Source organism: Rana temporaria, chromosome 4 (genome assembly GCF_905171775.1).
Source record: "Rana temporaria chromosome 4, aRanTem1.1, whole genome shotgun sequence".
NCBI lineage: Eukaryota > Metazoa > Chordata > Amphibia > Anura > Ranidae > Rana > Rana temporaria.
This window is the reverse complement of record NC_053492.1, coordinates 182,952,840-182,972,731: the sequence shown is the minus strand read 5'-3', so window position 1 is coordinate 182,972,731 and position 19,892 is coordinate 182,952,840. Positions and strand designations below refer to the sequence as shown.

Here is a 19,892-nt window from a genome sequence, read left to right as displayed (position 1 = left end):
ATACCTCTCCCTGTTCCCAATACATTTCTTGAAAAAAAAAAAAAAAATACCTCTCCCTGTTGCGCCAAAATGCAGCACATGACGTCATGCCGTGATGGCGCATCGCGGATGCAAAAAGGGGAGGAGCTAGCATGACGTGGACTAACTCCCGGAAACTGGAAGCCACAAAGAGCACTGCGGGACACCCCCACACAGCCTAAAGGGGTGTTGGTGATGTATACGCCCATGGGGCAGGGACCATATACTGATCCCTCCCCATGTGTGTGGAAAGTTGTCACCGTGCACCGTGTATCCGGAAAACCAAGCCACAAGGGCACCTCGGGGCGGATGTGCACAGGAGAGCCCCATCTAGGTGAGTCAATCCCGTGGACACCCTTGGGCGTACGCACGGGGACCTAAGGCTGGGGGACCTAAGGCTGAATAGACTGCAAGGACAACACAAAACAAGATAAGATAGCACTCCCCCCCAAAAAAAGGGACCTTCATGGTAAGAGCCATGCTGCTGGGATTCCTGGGAGCCCGGGATAGCAGGTATTTTCTTATCCAATTAGATGTTTGTGGAGCTCTGTCTGCCTGACCTGGTTCTAAGTGCGTGGTCATACTCTTGTTCTGTTTGTTTGATCACAGACAGGTGCTGGTATTGCGCCTTGGGAGATTTTTTTCCTCCCTGTAGGGTTGCCAACGCATCCCTTTAAAACAGAACACATATTAATTACACAGGTTCTGTGGCTGATTAAGGAGGTAATTAAACTCACTTGGTGCCTTATTTGCATTAAATTAGCCTCAGAACCTGTGTAATTCATATGTGTTCTGTTTTAAAGGGATGAGTTGGCAACCCTACCTCCCTGTGTCTCTTTCCTCTTCTTATCATTTGAAGTCCATAGTGACTCATGGATGGGTGTCACCGACTTAGAATTAAGGCAAGAATTGAGGCAAGCACAGGTGAGATATAAATAAAAAGATGCCTAACAGGATATCGCATAGTTGGCATGCTAAGCAATAAGGATCGTTCTATATATACTTTCGTGTACTTTCTAGGTTTGTGCAATATTTTTCCAATTTATCAGACATTTAATGCTTCCCGTTGCTTGACAAGGCTCCCAGTATTGTTAAAGGGTCAGTAAAGATATATATACATTTTTTTAAATAACAAACATGTTATACTTACCTCCACTGTGCAGCTCGTTTTGCACAGAGTGGCCCTGATCCACGTCTTCTGGGGTCCCTCGGTGGCTGTCTCGGCTCCTCCTCACAAGGACACAACACTTTCATGCGGGCTCTCTCGCATGATGTTGAGTTCTTGCGGGCGCGCTCCCATGATACAGCCGGCGGCCATAGCCGCTCACTTTATCACTCAGCCCCGCCCCCTGGCGCGCCGCGTCATTGGATGTGATTGACAGCAGCGCAAGCCAATGGCTGCGCTGCTTTCAATCAACCAATGAATGAGCCGGGAAGACGGCAAATAAGACTGCTCATTCACGGCGTGGGACTTTTGAGGGGTCGGGTAAGTAAAGGGGGGGCTTAATTCATTGTCAAAATTAGGATGCTTGTGTACACCTATGGCTATGATTATACTGTATGCATCACTTGTATGATACTGTTCATTTAATAAATATTTTTGTATATCTTTTATATAAACTTTCAGGTGACTCTTTAGATTACAATGCACCTATAAAGTCCCATATCCTCAAAAATTCTCTTCTAATCATTAGTGGGGTCAAATCGTCTTTTGCGAAAATGCAAAGGAGCAGGATGGAAAATGTTTCTCTAACAAATTTCTAACAGTGAATGCAGTTTTCATTCAGGAAAGTCTGTTTGCGACATCATTGAATGTTAAAAGCAAATGTTTTTCCCATGAATTTTTGTACACGTTTGTATAAAGCAGTGGTTCTCAACCTGGGGATCGGGACCCCCTCGTGGGGTCGAATGATGATTTGCCAGGGGTCACGGAATCCTGGGCTGTTCCTGAAGCCTGCACCGTTCTCCCAGCCTTTTTGTGGTCGCCCAGCAAGGCTGTCCCTGGAGCCTGTGGCTGCCCAGCTGGGCTGTTGCTGGAGCCCGAGCCCGCGGCCGCCTACTCAGCCTCTTCGCAGCCGCCCATTCAGTTCACTGCATGGCTGGGGGGCAGAGACTAGAGGTCAGCTGACTGGTGAGGAATGTGAAGTGGGAGGGACTGGAGGCGACCCTGTCTCCTGATTCCGGCATAGGTGTCACTGCTATGAGACACCACAAAGTCGGAGACACAGAGAGTAACACTACCTGTGATTAGAGTTGCCATTGAAAGTCCCCACTACAGTTCTCAGATCAGCAGATGACCTTGATCAAGAGCACCTCAGTTGGCTGATCAGAACCCCTCCCCCCCCCCAGCATTACCACTGTAGTTATTAGTATAAAGCATTCTAATCAAAACCTCCTCCACATCCCGAAGTCCAACTACAAATCGAAGGGAGAACGAAGATTTGCAGTCCAAGGAACGCTCTTCCGACAAACATTTGCATAGAAGAAAACCATCGGGCCTTCAGGAAAAAACTTAAGACCCACCTCTTCTGAAGGATAAGGACAACACCGGATGGAAATAAGCACCTTGAGGCGATTTAGTTTGCATTTGTAGCACTATACAAGTTACTCACTCACTAATATATAACAAATTATTAGTATATACAGTGCCTTAAAAAAAGTATTCATACCCCTTGGAATTTTCCACATTTTGTCATGTTACAACCAAAAACGTAAATGTATTTTATTGGGATTTTATGTGATAGACCAACACAAAGTGGCAAATAATTGTGAAGTGGAAGGAAAATGATAAATGGTTTTCAATTTTTTTACAAATAAATATCTGAAAAGTGTGACGTGCATTTGTATTCAGCCCCCTTTACTCTGATACCCCTAACTAAAATATAGTTGAACCAATTGCCTTCCGAAGTCACCTAATTAGTAAATATAATCCACCTGTGTGTAATTTAATCTCAGTATAAATACAGTTGTTCTGTGAAGCCCTCAGAGGTTTGTTAGAGAACCTTAGTGAACAAACCGCATCATGAAGGCCAAGGAACACACCAGACAGCTCAGGGATAAAGTTGTGTAGCAGTTTAAAGCAGGGTATAACCCTTAAGATATTAATGTGATTAGCTTGCACTTTCCAGAGCAGCCTATCATAACATTATGTTTTTGAAGTAGAGTTCCAGTCCCCCAAATACATTTCTTTTTAAACACTCCTCCGTACTTGTTTAAACATATCTAGCAACATTTGGAAAATGTCATATGTGTAGTCCCTGGTAGTTTGTGTTAAAATATTTGAAGACTAACCAGATCTCAGAAGCAGGCAGGTTCAATGTCATCTGTGGGCATCTAAAGCCCTCTTCTCTTGATTTCCTGGGATTCCGGGATGAGAGCAGGGGTCCCCTCATGCCATTTACCAGAGCTCAGTGCTGGAACTTTTCCCGGCACTGGGCTCCGGGAACAGCACAGATTCCTTGGGACGGAGGTACTCTCATGGGGCCCCCTACTGGTACCAGGTCCTCGGGCAGTGCCCTAATGATCAGTCCACCCCTGGTTGTACAGACATCACAGAGATGTGGGTAACTGACAATTATAACCATAAACCCCAAATATGGGGGTTGATACTGTTTATATAGAATTTTCTACAAATGCGCAATTGTAACTTTAATACGTTTAATGCCCTATACACACGATCGGATATCTGATGGAATCTAATCCGATGGATTATTTTTGTTGGATATCCAAAGAAGCTGACTTTCATCAGTCTTGTCTACACACCATCAGTCATAAATCCGATCGTGCCAAAACGCGGCGACGTACAACACTACGACGAGCCGAAAAAATTAAGTTCAATGTTTCCGAGCATGCGTCGACTTGATTCTGAGCATGCGTGGATTTTTGTCCGATGGAGTTCCACACAATCTGATTTTTCTATTGTTTTTTTTTATCCATAGGAAAAATGTAAAACATGTTCTATTTTTTTTCACCGATGGAAAAAAAAACGATGGAGCCCACACACGATTGGTTTGTCCGATGAAAACAATCCATCGGTCTGTTTTCATCGGACAAATCGATCGTGTGTACACGGCTTTAGATTCATGTCAGTTTTTTAACTGTGCTGGGTTTTTCACTTGTATGCAATTTAATTCTTTCTAAAAGAGATGGTAGTGAGCAGCAACAAAATTTGGAGAACATTTAATGAGAAAACAGGGGGACAGAAAACATGAAAATTAAGGTAACTGAATGCAGTTTACAATGAACTCTTAGGCCTTGTACACACGGTCGGACCAAACAGATGTGACTGGTCCGTCGGACCGTTTTCATCGGTTCACCTCTGAAGTGGCCGTACGGCCTGATATGTGTACACACCGTCAGTCCAAAATCCGATCGGGTCAGAACGCGGTGACGTCAAACACACGACGTGCTGAATAGAACTAAGTTCAATGCTTCCAAGCATGCGTCGACTTGATTCTGAGCATGCGCAGGTTTTGAACCGATGCTTTTCTGTACTAACCATTGGTTTGGTCCGATCAGGCAGCGGTCCATCGGTTTGGTTTTGAAGCATGTTTTACAATTTTGGACCGAAGGAAAACAGACCGATGGCCTATACACGCGGTCGGATTGGTCCGATGAAACTGAACTTCGGTTCATTCTCATCGGTTCGGTCCGACCGTGTGTACGGGGCCTGACTGGGGTTGTTGTGTTAAGGATGGTTTATTCTTAAATATTAACTTCACCGTCTGTAACATGTTACACTCATATTGAGGCCCCTTTAACACTTTTGTGACTTGTCCTGTGACTTAGGACTGCAAAGTCGCATGATAAGTCATACACCATGATTTCCAATTAGTACCATTCATATCTGTGCAACTTCAAAGTAGTCCCTGTACTACTTTGGTCCAACTTTTACTCCAAGTCGCTTTGGATAAGTCTCTATGAGCTTGCCACATCTTACCACTGGGATTTTTGGCCATTCCTCCTTGCAAAACTGCTCCAGTTCCTGAAAGTTGGATGGTTTGCGCTTGTGAACAGCAATCTTTAAGTCTGACCACAGATTTTCTATTGTATTGAGGTCTGGGATTTGACTAGGCCATTCCAACACATTTACATGTTTCCCCTTAAACCACTCAAGTGTTGCTTTAGCAGTGTGTTTGGGGTCATTGTCCTGCTGGAAGGTGAACCTCCATCCTAGCCTCAAATCACACACAGAGTGGCACAGGTTTTGCTCAAGAATATCCCTATATTTAGCACCATCCATCTTACCCTCAACTGACCAGTTTCCCAGTCCCAACTGCTGGAAAACATCCCCACAGCATGATGCTGCCACCACCATGTTTCACTGGGGATGGTGTTCTTTGGGTGATGTGTTGGGTTTGCACCAGACATAGCATTTTCTTTGATGGACAAAAAGTAAAATTTTAGTCTCGTCAGACCAAAGCACCTTCCTCCATACATTTTGGGAGTCTCCCACATGCCTTTTCGCAAACTCAAAACGTGATGTTTTGTTTTTTGCTGAAAGTAATGGCTTTCTTTTGGCCACTCTGCCATAAAGCCCAACTCCATGGAGCATAAGGCTTATTGACGTCCTGTGTACAGATACTCCAGTCTCTGCTGTGGAACTCTGCAGCTCCTCCAGGGTTACCTTAGGTCTCTGTGCTGCCTCTCTGACTAATGCCCTCCTTGCCCGGTCCATGAGTTTTGGTGTGCGGCCATCTCTTGGTAGGTTTGCTGTTGTGTTGTGTTCTTTCCATTTGGTTCTGATAGATTTGATGGTGCTCTTAGGAATCATCAAAGATTTGGATATTTTTTTTTTAACCTAACCCTGAAGGCCTGGCTCACAGTCTCCACTCGAATTCATCCCAAGGGTGTTCTATCGGGTTGAGGTCAGGACCTTGCTTTGTGCACTGGTGCGTAGTCATGTTGGAACAGGAATGGGCCATCCCCAAACTGTCCCCACAAATTTGGGAGCATGAAATTCTTCAAAATGTCTTGGTATGCTGATGCCTTAAGAGTTCCCTTCACTGGAACCAAGGGGCCAATCCCAACCCCTGAAAACACCATAACCCCCTCCACCAAATGATTTGGACCAGTGCACAAAAAAGGTCCATAAAGACATGGATAAGCGTGTTTGGGGTGGAGAAACTTGACTGGGCTGCAATGAGTTCTGACCTCAACCCAATAGAACACCTTTGGGATGAATTAGAATGGAGACTGTGAGCCAGTCCTTCTAGTCCACCTCAGTGCCTGACCTCACAAATGCACTTCTGGAAGAATGGTCAAACATTCCCATAGACACACTCCTAAATCTTGTGGACAGCCTTTCCAGAAGAGTTGAAGCTGTTATAGCTGAAAAGAGTGGGCCAACTCAATATTGAACCCTATGGACAAAGACTGGGATGCCTTTAAAGTTCATGGGCCGGATTCAGAAGCGATTTACGGCAGCGTATATCTCCAGATACGCTGCCGTAATTTAAAACGTGCGCCGTCGCATCTTTACGCCTATTCAGAAAGGCATTTACGTTTGTTTTTCTCCAAGATACAACAACGTAAGTCTCTTACGCTGTCGTATCTTAGGTGCATATTTACGCTGGCCGCTAGGGGCGCTTCCGTATATTTCCACGTCGAATATGCAAATTAGGTAGATACGCCGATTCAGAAACGCACTTGCGCCCATCGGATTTAGCTACGCCGTTTACGTAAGGCGTCGGTCCGGCGTAACTTTACCCCTCATAAAGCAGCGGTAAGTCATGTTAAGGTATGGACGTCGGAACAGCGTCGTATTTTACGTCGTTTGCGTAAGTCGTACGTGAATGGGGCTGGGCGTAAGTTACGTTCACGTCGACTAAGCATTGAGCCGACCAATCTTGGGGAGTATTTGCAACGTGACTGTGAGCATGCGCGCGCATGCGCCGTTCGTTCAGCCCCTCATTTGCATGGGGTCACGGTTCATTTTAATAAAACACGCCCACTGCCAACCTACTTTGAATTACGTGGGCTTACGCCGGCCCATATACGCTACACCGCCGTAACGAAGGACGCAAATTGTTTCTGAATACGGTACTCGCCTGACTTAGTTACGGCAGCGTAGCGCATACTAGATGCGCTACGCCCGCAGAAAGATACGCGATTCTTTCTGAATCCGGCCCTATGTATGTGTAAAGGCAGGCGTCACAATACTTTTTGGCAATATAGTATATATATTATATGCTAAACATCCTAACTTTTATAATGAATTTACTATAAAAAATATCCCACAAAGCAGTCAGAAGTGCCCCTAGACTACATATATCTTGGTTGAGAACTAAATAATTAGACTAGTCAGCTTCTTTCTAATATTACAGATTGTGAGTATGAATACACCATGGACTGGTGGTAGCATGGTGGAATTTTACAGAAGTGGATATAAATATGGGAAGTTTATGGTTAATTATGGTATAAATGTAAACAGTTCATGAGCGCATCAATATTCTTTTGATTAAACCAACTGCTCATATTTACACAAGTTTAGACGATTTATATTATACACAGCTGAGTTTACAGTATGACCTCATACAGACGATACTGTCCATCATGAGATGTGTTTTTCTTAGAGGATAATAAAGTATAAAAAAAAAAAAATGATCTCTTTCACAGAAGGTTATCACACATTGCTACTCCGTAAAATATATCACTAGCTTCTGCCTGGAGGTAATTGTGAGGACAATGAGCCATGTGCGGTCGTAATATAATACAGATTTATTAGAGGTAGAGGTTTTTCAGCAGTTAAATATCCTTTTTTTTTTTTTTTTTTGCATAAAATAGTGCTTATTTCTCATGTATGTATTTACGTTAGTAATATAAAGATTTTGCATTCAATTACAATATCACACATCCCTTGATAAAGGGGTCCTGCTTATCCCGGAAAATTGCTGTGTGATTTTAAAGCTATGAATAGCAAACTAACTTAAATCCAATTTGTGGAGGACATATCTTTATGCAATAAAAATAACGCCTGCATGCTTCTGAATCTACTCTTTTGTGCTTTATGCGTCAGTAAAAGTAACTAATAACAAATAAATGTAGTAATGTATCAATGTTTTTGTATTTTTTTTTTTAAATACAATTTTTGTATTTCCATTTGTCTATTAAGAGTAAAAAAAAAAAAAAAACTTTTGGTCAGGTAAATATGAACTATTTTATATTTAATCACTATTTGTATAATGCTGCTTAATTCTTTCACAATTTTTTCCTTTGTGTGAAAATCATATAAAAAGAATTAGACATGTTAGCTGATGTCTTTGTCACAATAACATGTTTAGGATAGTTCGGAGAAGCTTCCCCAAACATCAGTGGCCATTTGAAGCCTATTGCACCTTTTTTTTGGGGGGGGGGGGGCGGCAAACAAACTTCCCGCCTGCCAGCCCTGCACTTACCCCATCCAGGTCACAAGAAACTTCCTGGGCTTCTCCTCCTAGCCAAAACGGTCACTTCTCCTCCCGGCCAATGCTAGTCGCTTCTCCTCCTGGCCAATCCGGTCTTAGGACCCGCTTCCTGTCCTGATGAGCCGGGAGGAGAAGCAGGAAGATAATGTTGATTCGCTAATGTCACAAGTGGGAGGGCTCAGGGGGCAGTGCTGAGCCCAACCTTTTTGAAGCCAATTAGAGTCTCAGGCTTTAAATCATGTGCTTAAAAAAAGAAAGAAAAACTTAATAGAAATCCATGCGTCCAGCACCCCGCATGGAGGTTAGGGGCCGGCCGCCACTGCGTACTAATAAAATATACTGGTTTTAGCCAAAAGTTTATGGACTTCATTCTTCTTATTCCTAATGGTGACATTCTGTGGCTGTCAAACCACACTTTGAACGGGAACATGTGCAAACATGGGAACTGTCAAAAATGACATTGTTTTCAAAGCCAGTCTGACTAGCTAGCTAGTCTGCTTGAAATAAGCTATAGGAGCTTATGAGCACAACTGTATGTATGACCAATCTTACAGTCGTTGCCAAAAGTTTTGAGAATGACACATATTAATTTTCAAAGTCTGCTGCCTTAGTATGATAGCAATTTGCATATACTGAATGTTATGAAGAGTAATCAGATGAATTACTATTAATTGCAACATCTCTCTTTGCCATTAAAATGAACTTAATCCCAAAATAAATATTTCCACTGCATTTGTGAAGGTTTCAGGGAGCCCAAGAAAGTCCAGCAAGTGCCAGGACTGTCTCCAACAGTTGATTCAGTAGCAGGATCGGGGCACTTCCAATGTAGAGCTTGCTCAGAAATGGCAGCAGGCAGGTGTGAGTGCATCTGCACCTACAATGAGGAGAAGACTTTTTGAGGATGGCTTGGTGTTGAGAAGGGCATCAAAATAGCTACTTCAGAAAAAACATCAGGGACAGACAGATATCTGCAAAAGGTACAGGTATTGGATTGCTGAGGACTGGGGTAAAGTCATTTTCTCTGACGAATTCCCTTTCTGATTGTTTGGGGCATTCGGAAAAAATCTTGTCAGGAGAAGAAAAGGTGAGTGCTAATATCAGTCTTGTGTCATGCCAACAGTAAAGCATCCTGAGTCCATTCATGTGTGGGATTGCTTCTCAGCCTAGGGAGTGGGCTCACTCACAATTTTGCCTAAGAACACAGCCATATAAAAAAAAAAAAAAAAAGAATGGTACAAAAAAATCCTCCGAGAGCAACTTCTCCCAACCATCCAAGAACAGTTTGGTGAGGAACAATGCCTTTTCCAGCACAATAGAAAGCATCTTGCCATAAAGCCAAAGTGATAACCAAGTGGCTTGGAGAACAAAACATGGACATTTTGGGTCTATGGCCAGGAAACTCCTCAGACCTTAATCCCATTTAGAACTTGTGGTCAATCCTCAAGAGGCGGTGAACAAAAAAAAAAATTATGACAAACTCCAAGCATTGATTATGCAAGAATGGGCTGCAATCAGTCAGGATGTGGCCCAGGAGTCGATTGACAGCATGCCAAGGCGAATTGCGAAGGTCTCAAAAATGAAGGTTTAACGCTGCAAATGTTGACTCTTTGCATAAATGTCATTGTCAATAAACGCCTTTGACACTTATGAAATGTTTGAATTATATTTCAGTATACCATAGTAACATCTGACAAAAAGATCTAAAAACACTGAAGCAGCAGAAAATATATTTGTGTCATTCTCAAAACTTTTGGTCACAGTTGTACAGAGTTCAGACTGGAAAACAGCCGAGACCATTTATACAGATATAATTAATTGAAAGTGCAAGTGTAAGGGCTCATTTACACATTAACGTTTAGTTTACACTTGCTTCAAAACAAGGCTTCGGACATGCTTTGTTAAAGCTCTCTGAACGCTAGTCAAAGCTCCCGTCACTAAATAAATTGGTTAGCTTACAGTCCTGTTTAAACCTTGCTTTTGCTTCAAAAATTATACCCCATGTAGCTTTAGTGGTGCTTCAATGCCTCCATAGATGGTCTAAGGCAAAGCTTGCTTGAAGCCCCACCAAAGGCTCATCTAAGCCCCATCAACGCTCCACCGAAGCCTCATCGAAGCATCAAGCAAAAGCAAGGTGTAAACAGGACTGAAAACTAACCATTTTTTTTAGTGACAGGAACTTTGACTGGCGTTCAGAGAGCTTTAACACAGTGTGTCCAAAGCCATGTTTTGAAGCAAGTGTAAACTAGCCCATAATGAGCCCTTACTTCTTCCATATTCTCCAATGGTATAAGGGTTTATATTTACCTTTATCAGCACCACTTATATGAAAGTCTCTTACTTCTTATTAATTTTACAGATACCTTTGGAGTCATACAATCCCCCTGATTACCAGGATCCTATAACCACACCCAAAAGCTGTTCTCATAAGTGGCTGTAATGGGATTGTATCAGTTTACAATGTGCTGAGAGTGTTATCTTTTTAATTAACATTTTATTTTTGTCAACTAGAAAACACAGTGAAGTAGCAAAGATAGAAGTACCCCTTGTCCATCCTAGTCCCATTAAGGGTAGATAGGCATAGGCATCTGAGACTTCCTCTTAGTATACGAAACAAACAAAAGGAAATAAGTCCTCAGAAAAAAGGAAAGGTGCTCTTGTGAGACTAAGTGGCAAGGTGTGTGTTAACCACTTAAGGACCGCCGCACGACTATATACGTCGACAGAATGGCACGGCTGGGCACATGGACGTATATATACGTCCTCTTTAAGAGCCCAGCCGTGGGTCACGAGCGCGCCGCCGGTGCGCTCGCGTCACAGTCCGAAGCTCCGTGACCGCGGACCCGATCGCCGCCGGTGTCCTACGATCGGGTCACAGGAGCGGATGAATGGGGAGAGGTGAGTGTAAACAAACCGTGGTGGGAACAATTGTTAACTCCAGACTGGATTATGCAAATGCCCTTTACCTCGGACTCCCAAAGTACCAAATCACGCGCCTGCAGGTCGTTCAGAATACGGCCGTGCGACTTGTGACTGGGAAAAAACCATGTGAATCAATCTCCCCATCACTGAGAAGCCTTCACTGGCTGCCAGTGAAAGACAGAATCACTTTCAAAGCACTCTGTCTAACGCATAAATGTATTTGGGGAAATGCCCCCCGATACCTATGCGAAAAAATAAAAGCCTACAACCCCAATCACGTTCTGCGATCCTCCAACCAAAATTTACTCCACATCCCCAAAACCAGATACAAGTCCAAAGGAGAAAGAAGATTCGCTGTCCAAGGCCCGCGACTTTGGAACACTTTACCAACCTCCATTCGGTTGGAGGAGAACCATTTGGTCTTTAGGAGAAAGATCAAAACCCACCTCTTCTGAGCTCAAGGGAGAATGTGCTCAAACAAGCGCCCAGAGGCGATTCAGTTCGCATGTGTAGTGCTATATAAGTTTTTCACTCTCTCACTCACTCATTCTCTGTGGCAGTGATCGTCTGTTCCCTGATATAGGGAACGACGATCAGTGATGTCACACGTCCAGCCCTGCCCCCTTACAGTAAGAAACACACATTAGGTCACACTTAAGCCCTACAGCGCCCCCTAGTGGTTAACCCCTTCACTGCCATTGTCATTTTCACAGTAATCAGTGCATTTTTATAGCACTTTTCGCTGTGAAAAGGACAATGGTCCCAAAAATGTGAAAAAGGGGGGGGGGGGGAGATACAAGATCAATCAAGATCAATCACCCTGCAAAAGGGGGGAAAGCAACAGAAACATATATTTAATAAAGGAAGCTCCTGCACAGAGGCAAGTTGTTACACTGGATTACTGCAGCTATCTGAAAATACACAAAGCACACCCCACATTCAATTAAGAATACACATTGTACAAGGGGCATTGTATGTGAATGCCACTTGCACGTAGATACATTTTGCTTATTCCAGAGTCCAGCTTTAACTTAATTGGAGTTCTTATTTTTAATGTTCTATTTCTTACATGAACCCCATCTATCTGTTTTAGAGAGATTTTCTTAAAGAATGTGGCAAAATGACAAGTATCTGTAATAAATAAATAAAATAAAAGGTTAGCATAATACGACAGTAAAAGCATTGCGTTAGATGACAGTAGCTATTGTGCACAAAGAGTAGCAAACAGCACAACTGAGGGTCATAAAAAACAGTAAGAACTTCTGCCAGTTACGGGCTCAAGGGTCTACACCAGTGGTTCTCGACTCCTGTCTTCAGGACCCACTAACAGGCCAGGTTTGCAGGATAACTGAAATACATGACAGGTGATATCATTTGCTGCTCAGTGATTGCCGTATTCTAGTCTGTATCTCCCCAAGGTAATACTTAAAAATTGGCCTGTTAGTGGGTCCTGAGGAGAGGAGGGGGGAACCACTGGTCTACACAATCAGCCTTACTATTGAGGTCTGAATAAAGGGAAGAAGAGAGTCGGAACCAGTGGCAATGCAGAATTACCGTGAGCTGAAAGGAATGGGTCTGTACCATCTGTTTTAGGTTTAATAAAGAACGCATACAGTGGGCATTACTGCTAAATAACAGATCATAAAACCTTGGAACCAAGTGTACCTGTGGGACAAACTTCTAAAATAGATATGTTTCTTTACAATATGGGCAACTAGGTACATTCCCTTGCTGAAAATGAAGTAAAATAATCACATATCCGCTTTATTTTTCATTATATACAAAAATGATTCTAATGTAAATTTAATTTGCAGCCACAACACGAAGAGTACCAGATGTCCCATGTGCCCCTCCAAAATCTCTCTCTGAAGCTGATCTGGCCAGAAAAAGGAACAATAAGAAGACAAAAGGTGGAATAAAGGTAAATGATACTGTGTGTTTGATGCAGCTTTTAAATATTGATGTCCAACTGGCAGCCCTGAGGGCTGCATGTGGCTCTCCTGCTCTACTCCCTTGTTTCCATTCAGGGATAAGCTTGCAGCCTGGAGCATAAGCAAAGTCTAAGATCTTCATTTCTCACCTACTTCTTTATGGGTAGAAAGAAACACAAAGTGACAGATGCACTGCGTGCACCTAATACTGCGATTGTATTTTACTCCCCATAGCTTATTATAACATTAATAAGGTTATATTTATTAAAGGGTCACTAAAGGATTTTTTTTTTTAGCTAAATAGCTTATTTTACCTTACTGCAGTCCTGGTTTCATGTCCTTATTGTTAGTTTTTGCTGTAATCCTTCTCTGTTCTGAACACTGCCTCCCTGTGTCCGTAAGCTCAGCGGGGATCGCTCCGTATATCCCCGCTGAGCCGGAGGCTGACAGGGCGGTCCCCGCACACTGTGCAGGGACCGCCCTGTCTGTTCTCCGCTCTCCCCTATGGGGGGGGGTTGGATGAACACGGACCGTGTGTCCATGTTCATCCGATCCGCAGACGGAAGAAAAAATAGGGTTTTCTTCCGTCTGCAAAATCGGATCTTTGTGGAGGCTGGTGATTACGGGTGTCAGCGGATGTTCATCCGCTGACACCCGCAATCACATAGGGACCAATGTATTTTCCGTTTTCATCCGCAAACGGATGGATGAAAATGCGGACATACGGTCCACACATGTGAAAGGGGCCTAAGACAAACCCCCAAAAACTGTTTAAATATATTTATAGTAAAAAAAGATTAGGTGTGAACATGTAGGCGACTTCCTGGAGACAAGGAGAAGATATTAGATACCATCTTTAGCTCTGTGTATACAGAGGAAAACGGGAGCTCAGTTTCATAATTGGGATGGTATTGTCACAGCCTGAAAGGAACCACAGTGGCTCAGTTCAAAATGTATATGGTCCAGACCCCTCAGTACAGACACCATCATCCCCCTCCTTTTGTACAAACCCCTCAATTAAGACAAAAATCCCCCCCCCCCCCAGTGTATATTCCCCAGTACAGACACGATCATCCCCCTACTTTTGTACATACCCCTCAATTCATACAATAACCCCCCCCCCCCAGTACAGACACCGTCATCCCCCTCCTTTTGTACTAACCCCTCAATTCAGACAATAATCCCCCCCAGGTATATCCCCCAGTACAGACACTATCATCCCCCTCCTACTAAATTCAAACACTAATAGCCTATTTGCTGGGCTTGCCAAAGATTTGGAATTCATAGTGTAGCTGAGTATATGATTTGACTCTTAATACCTATGTTCAGAAATTTTGATTTATCTCAGCCGATTTTAAAATCTGTTAGGGAGACAAATTTCTCAAGTTTGCTGATAAGGTAACGTTATTTCTGAGCAGTATATTATCTGCAAAAGAGTTAAACATATTCTTTCCTGATGTATCTTATGCCTAAAACAGGTGGGCTTGGCCTTATACTTTCCAAAAATGTCCCAAAATAATTAGGAGATAATGGTCATCTTTCCCTCATCCTATTTTATAAGGAACAGAATCAAAGAAAAACCCATACATTTTAGCTTTAGGTCCAGAGTATATTACCTTCACATTGTTTGATGTTGTGGGTCTGTCCCAGTAAATAAAGAATGCCATCTTTGAAACATTATTCTCGACTCTTTGCACATTTTTACAAAACCCAATACTGTTTTTTGAGCTTAGGGAGGGTCTTGTGATGTTTCTTAACCAAACGCTTATAAACGCAAACGCGGTAAAACGCTGCGAAATTCGCGGCAAAAACTGGCGTTTTAAACGCAGTTTTTTGCGTTTGAAAACGTGTGTTTAGATGCGTTTGCATCTGCGTCTCGTGTGCATGGGGCCTTAATGTAACAGGATAAAAGTAAAACATTGAGCAAGACCCTGTCCATGAAACTCATTTTTTTTAAGCATTCATTATGTGCTTTTAATGAATAAACAGAAGCTGTATTTTCTACAATAAGATTTGTATGTGGGAATTGTCATCCACTTTGCAGATGTGGTTTGATAACACTGTTGATTCAATTGAGGAATTAAGTTTTGTCCTCATATAATAGAGCGGTTAGAAATAAATTCACATAGATTTAATCATTGTGCACACTTAAGATGCTATGCTACTGGAAATGTGTTACTATAAATTACAAGCAGCTATTTCATTTCAATTTAATTTTAGATTGAAGTAATGCTTGAAGCAAGTCAAGGTGGAACTAGTAGATCACTAGCTATGAGTGAAAGTGAAGAAAATCTCTGTACAAGAAAAAGGTAAGATAATATAATAAAAATGCACAGAACACTTGCATAGATATGTGCTGTTAAAACACTTGAAGGTTTTTTTTTTTTGTAAACTTTTATATATCCTTATTTTAAAAAGGATAGGTAAAGTGATGAAATCAAAAGAAAATGGCTTATTTGTTTTTATTGTCGAGCGCTTAGGATGAGGTGACATGTCTACCTGACCCCTTATCACACAGGGATTACACAGGGATAAGGCATTTTCCATGAGCATGTTGAGTTTTTATTGTAGTAATTTATAATCACTTTCACATTTTTTACAAGCATGCTTGTTAAATGTGTGAAAAAAATAAATCTTTGTAGTTGGCCACTAAAAGTCCATGGTTTGGTGTAATGCTTGAGTCTCAGAACAACTTGGCCACAAAAGGGAGTGATAGTAAGCTAATCATAAGCACATATTTAATTACTCCTTGTACTTTTACTGAACATCCACTATATTAGACAAACATTTGCTGGGTGTAAACAATAGTCTCTGACATTTTCCAGGGTCTATTCGTCAATGGGAAAAGTTGCACACTGTAATATCTATGCTATTTATAAAAGGGTAAATGTTATATTCCATGCACATTTAATGGTCAAATTGGGAAAAAAAATTGCCAGGCTAAGTCCTAGCAACAGAAGGACACTAGGTGGCTTTCTAAAGAAGCCAACTACAGTGCATTCGAAAAGTATTCACAGCGCTTCACTTTTTCCACATTTTGTTAGATTAAATATTTTCCTCAAAATTCTACAAACAATACCCTATAAACAACAACTGAAATAAGATTGAAGATTATTTTTAATAAATTTACAAAGATTTCAAACAAACAAAAAAGAATCCCATGCACACAAGTATTCACAGCCTTTGCTCAATACTTTGTTGAAGCACCTTTGGCACCAATTACAGCCTCAAGTCTTTTTGAGTATGATGCTACAAGCTTGGCACACTTCTTTTATGCAGGACCTCTCAAGCTCCATCAGGTTGGATGGGGAGCATCGGTGCACTGCCATTTTCAGATCTTTCCAGAGGATATTCAATTGGGTTCAAGTCTGGGCTCTGGATGGGCCACTTAAGGACATTCACAGAGTTGTCCCTTAGACACTCCTTTGTTTTCTTGGCCATGTACTTAGGGTTGTTGTCCTGTTGTATGACGAACCTTCGCCCTAGTCTGAGGTCAACAGCACTCGGAAGCAGGTTTTCATCAAGGATGGCTATAAAAAGGAGGAAATGGGGAGAGGTAATAGCCTAGGGGGAGGCTAGTTAGAAAGGGGTTACTTTTAGCAACAATTGATGATCTAAACAAAAGTATGATACAAATTAATTGTATTCCAGTATCAAAATAGTACAAAAAGTGCAGTTATAGAAAAATTGGAATCATTTAAAAGAAATAGATTACTACCATGAACACAAATGACAGACAGGACTCACATGTTACAAAACATAGACACAGCACTAGTCCGGCGTGATTGATTCAGCCACAGTTTATATGCACACCATCCAATTGGATTCATAAATTTGACTGTCAAAAAAAATGTAAGGGGGGGGGGGGGGGCAGTTAGTAAGTTCAAGAAATATTACTTGATGTTCCCTCCTTTAACAGAGCCAATGGGTGCTTTCACTAGTGGCTGGACCCAGTGTGTGAGGGAGGGGGAATGGAAGAGAAGGAGCAGTAATAATTGGTTGAAGGCAGGGGCGTAACTAGAAATCACAGGGCCCCATAGCAAAATGTTGTATGGGGCCCCCCAGAGCCGCCCTAGTGTCAATGCAGCGTGACCTGTGCCCCATACAGCGTGACCTGTGCCCCATACAGCGTGACCTGTGCCCCATACAGCGTGACCTGTGCCCCATACACCGTGACCTGTGCCCCAAGCAGCGTGACCTGTGCCCCATACAGCGTGACCTGTGCCCCATACAGCGTGACCTGTGTCTAGGGATAAGCCGAACATACCCGCGTTCGGTTCGCACCAGAACGTTCGAACAGACCGATCGTTTGCGCGAACATTTAGAACCCCATTGACGTCTATGGGACTCGAACGTTCGAATTCAAAAGTGCTAATTTTAAAGCCCAATATTCAAGTTATTGTTGGAAAACGTCTTTGAGAACCCGTGTCTTGCCCCAGGGAACATGTATCAATGGAAAAAAAAGTTTTAAAAACTGTATTTTTTTCTTGAGCAGTGATTTTAATGATGCTTAAAGTGAAAAAAAAAAATCCTTTAAATATCACACCTGCTGGGTGTCTATAGTAGTGGCACGTGTTTAGAAATGTCCCTGCACAACATGAGATTACTATATATATATACATACACACAGTATATGTATGTTTTATGTACTACTTTTTTAATGAATAAACTGCAATATTTATTGTGAAGCGCCAGTTTATGAGTTGAGGACACATCTAACATTCACATGCATTAAACAAATAAATATAGCACAGATGTAACAACAAAATAATTTAATCTGTATGCTATACTAACAATAAAACACACCACACTGTGTGATAATGGTTCCCTCGCAGGGAATTTCTAAAACAAGTTGCAACAACTGGGACTCCTTCTGCACTATATTTCTATGCAGGCTCCAATGTGTGGGACCCCTGCTACCCCAATGCGTCTGCACACATGTGTTAATCTGTGCAGAAGAGTAAGTTTGGGATTGCTGAGTGAGTATGCTGGCATGTGGCCCCTCTTCTCAGGCTGCCTGTATTGATTGTGCAAAGTGGGGCCCCAGGCCCTGGGCCGCTCACTCCTCAGTGCCCATGAAATGCAGCCTGATTAGTGCCCATCAATGCAGCCTTGCCAGTGCCCATCAAATGCAGCATGATCAGTGCCCCATTATTGCAGCCTTACCAGTGCCCAAACAATTCAGCGTGATCAGTGCCCATCAAATGCAGCCTTACCGCCTTACCAGTGCCCATCAAATGCAGCTTGATCAGTGCCCATCAAATGCAGCTTGATCAGTGCCCATCAATGCAGCCTTGCCAGTGCTCATCAATACAGCCTTGCCAGTGTCCATCAAATGCAACCTGATCAGTGCCCATCAAATGCAACCTTACCAGTGTCCATCAAATGCAGCCCGATCAGTGCCCATGAAATGCAGCTTGATCAGTGCCCATCAAATGCAACCTGATCAGCGCCCATGAAATGCAGCCTTGCCAGTGTCCATCAAATGCAGCCTAGCCAGTGCCCATCAAATGCAGCCTTGCCAGTGCCCACCAAATATGGCCTTACCAGTGCCCATCAATGCAGTCTTACCAGTGCCCATCAATGCAGTCTTACCAGTGCCCATCAATGCAGCCTTGCCAGTGTCCATCAAATGCAGCCCGATCAGTGTGCAGCAATGCAGCCTGATCTGTGTCTAGCAATGAAGCCTGGCATGTGTCTGAATCTGGGATTTGAATATCCCGTCCTCCCCTCTCTCAGTCCACCTCCTCCTTCTCCAGTGGCCGCTGTAACAAAGTCCCGGCTCCTATAATTTACATCACACTGATTCAATTTGCCAATGGATCAGTGTTCACCCATCACTAGAGCTGGGTCTTTGTAACAGCGGCCGCTGGAGGAGGAGGAATAGGAGGACAGAGGTAGGGGAGGTCGGTGCACCTTGACAATGAGAACGGCATTCCTGCTGTGGAAAAAGTAAAGGAACGTTGTTCCCATGCGTTCCCGCAGGACTTGAGCCCTGGGTGTTCACACCCATGTGATTCAATTCCTGTCCGAATTTGCAGATCGCACTGCGATATGCGAACTGATTTGGGGGTGCCATTAAGTTTTAATTGGCACTCCCAGCAGTTCATATGGGGCAGTGTGAACTGCCGACAGGAGACATGCGATGTGGGAACCCCCAGTGGATTTGCAGGGTTCCCGCATTGCAGCAGTATGAACCGGCCCTTAATCCTAATGGCATGCTGCACACACTAGAAATCACACCCACACTGGAAACTGCTCTGCATTTGCGATTCCTGTGCGGGCTGCGACTCCAGAAATGGTGGAGGGTCCTATAGACCTTTTCTTTGTATTTAGGGAGGCACAGCAGCCCACACAGTATAAATGGGCTGCCATGCCCACTAAGGATGAGCTCCGGCGTGTTCGCATAGAACACGTGCAGAGCCCGCCAGGAAGTCGGCACCCGCGCTGCGCTAATCACAGCCAGGCAGACATTTCCCGATCTCTGCAGCCGAGCATCGGGAAATGTCTGCCTGGCTGTGATTAGCGCAGCGTGGGTGCCGACTTCCTGGCGGGCTCTGCACGTGTTCTATGCGAACACGCCGGAGCTCATCCTTAATGCCCACACAAAATACACCTT

The 19,892-nt window shown here is 43.2% G+C and overlaps 1 protein-coding gene across 3 annotated transcripts in view; it reads left to right on the top strand.

The window, feature by feature from the left end:
- The window catches only part of MCF2L2 (MCF.2 cell line derived transforming sequence-like 2), a 366,799-nt gene that overhangs the window by 166,164 nt on the left and 180,743 nt on the right, over window positions 1–19,892 (top strand). For all 3 annotated transcript variants that reach the window (XM_040349448.1, XM_040349451.1, XM_040349447.1), the window contains exons 14-15: window positions 13,157–13,263; window positions 15,494–15,582. In XM_040349448.1, coding sequence (XP_040205382.1) covers window positions 13,157–13,263; window positions 15,494–15,582 — 196 coding nt within the window. The remainder of the gene's footprint in view (window positions 1–13,156; window positions 13,264–15,493; window positions 15,583–19,892) is intronic.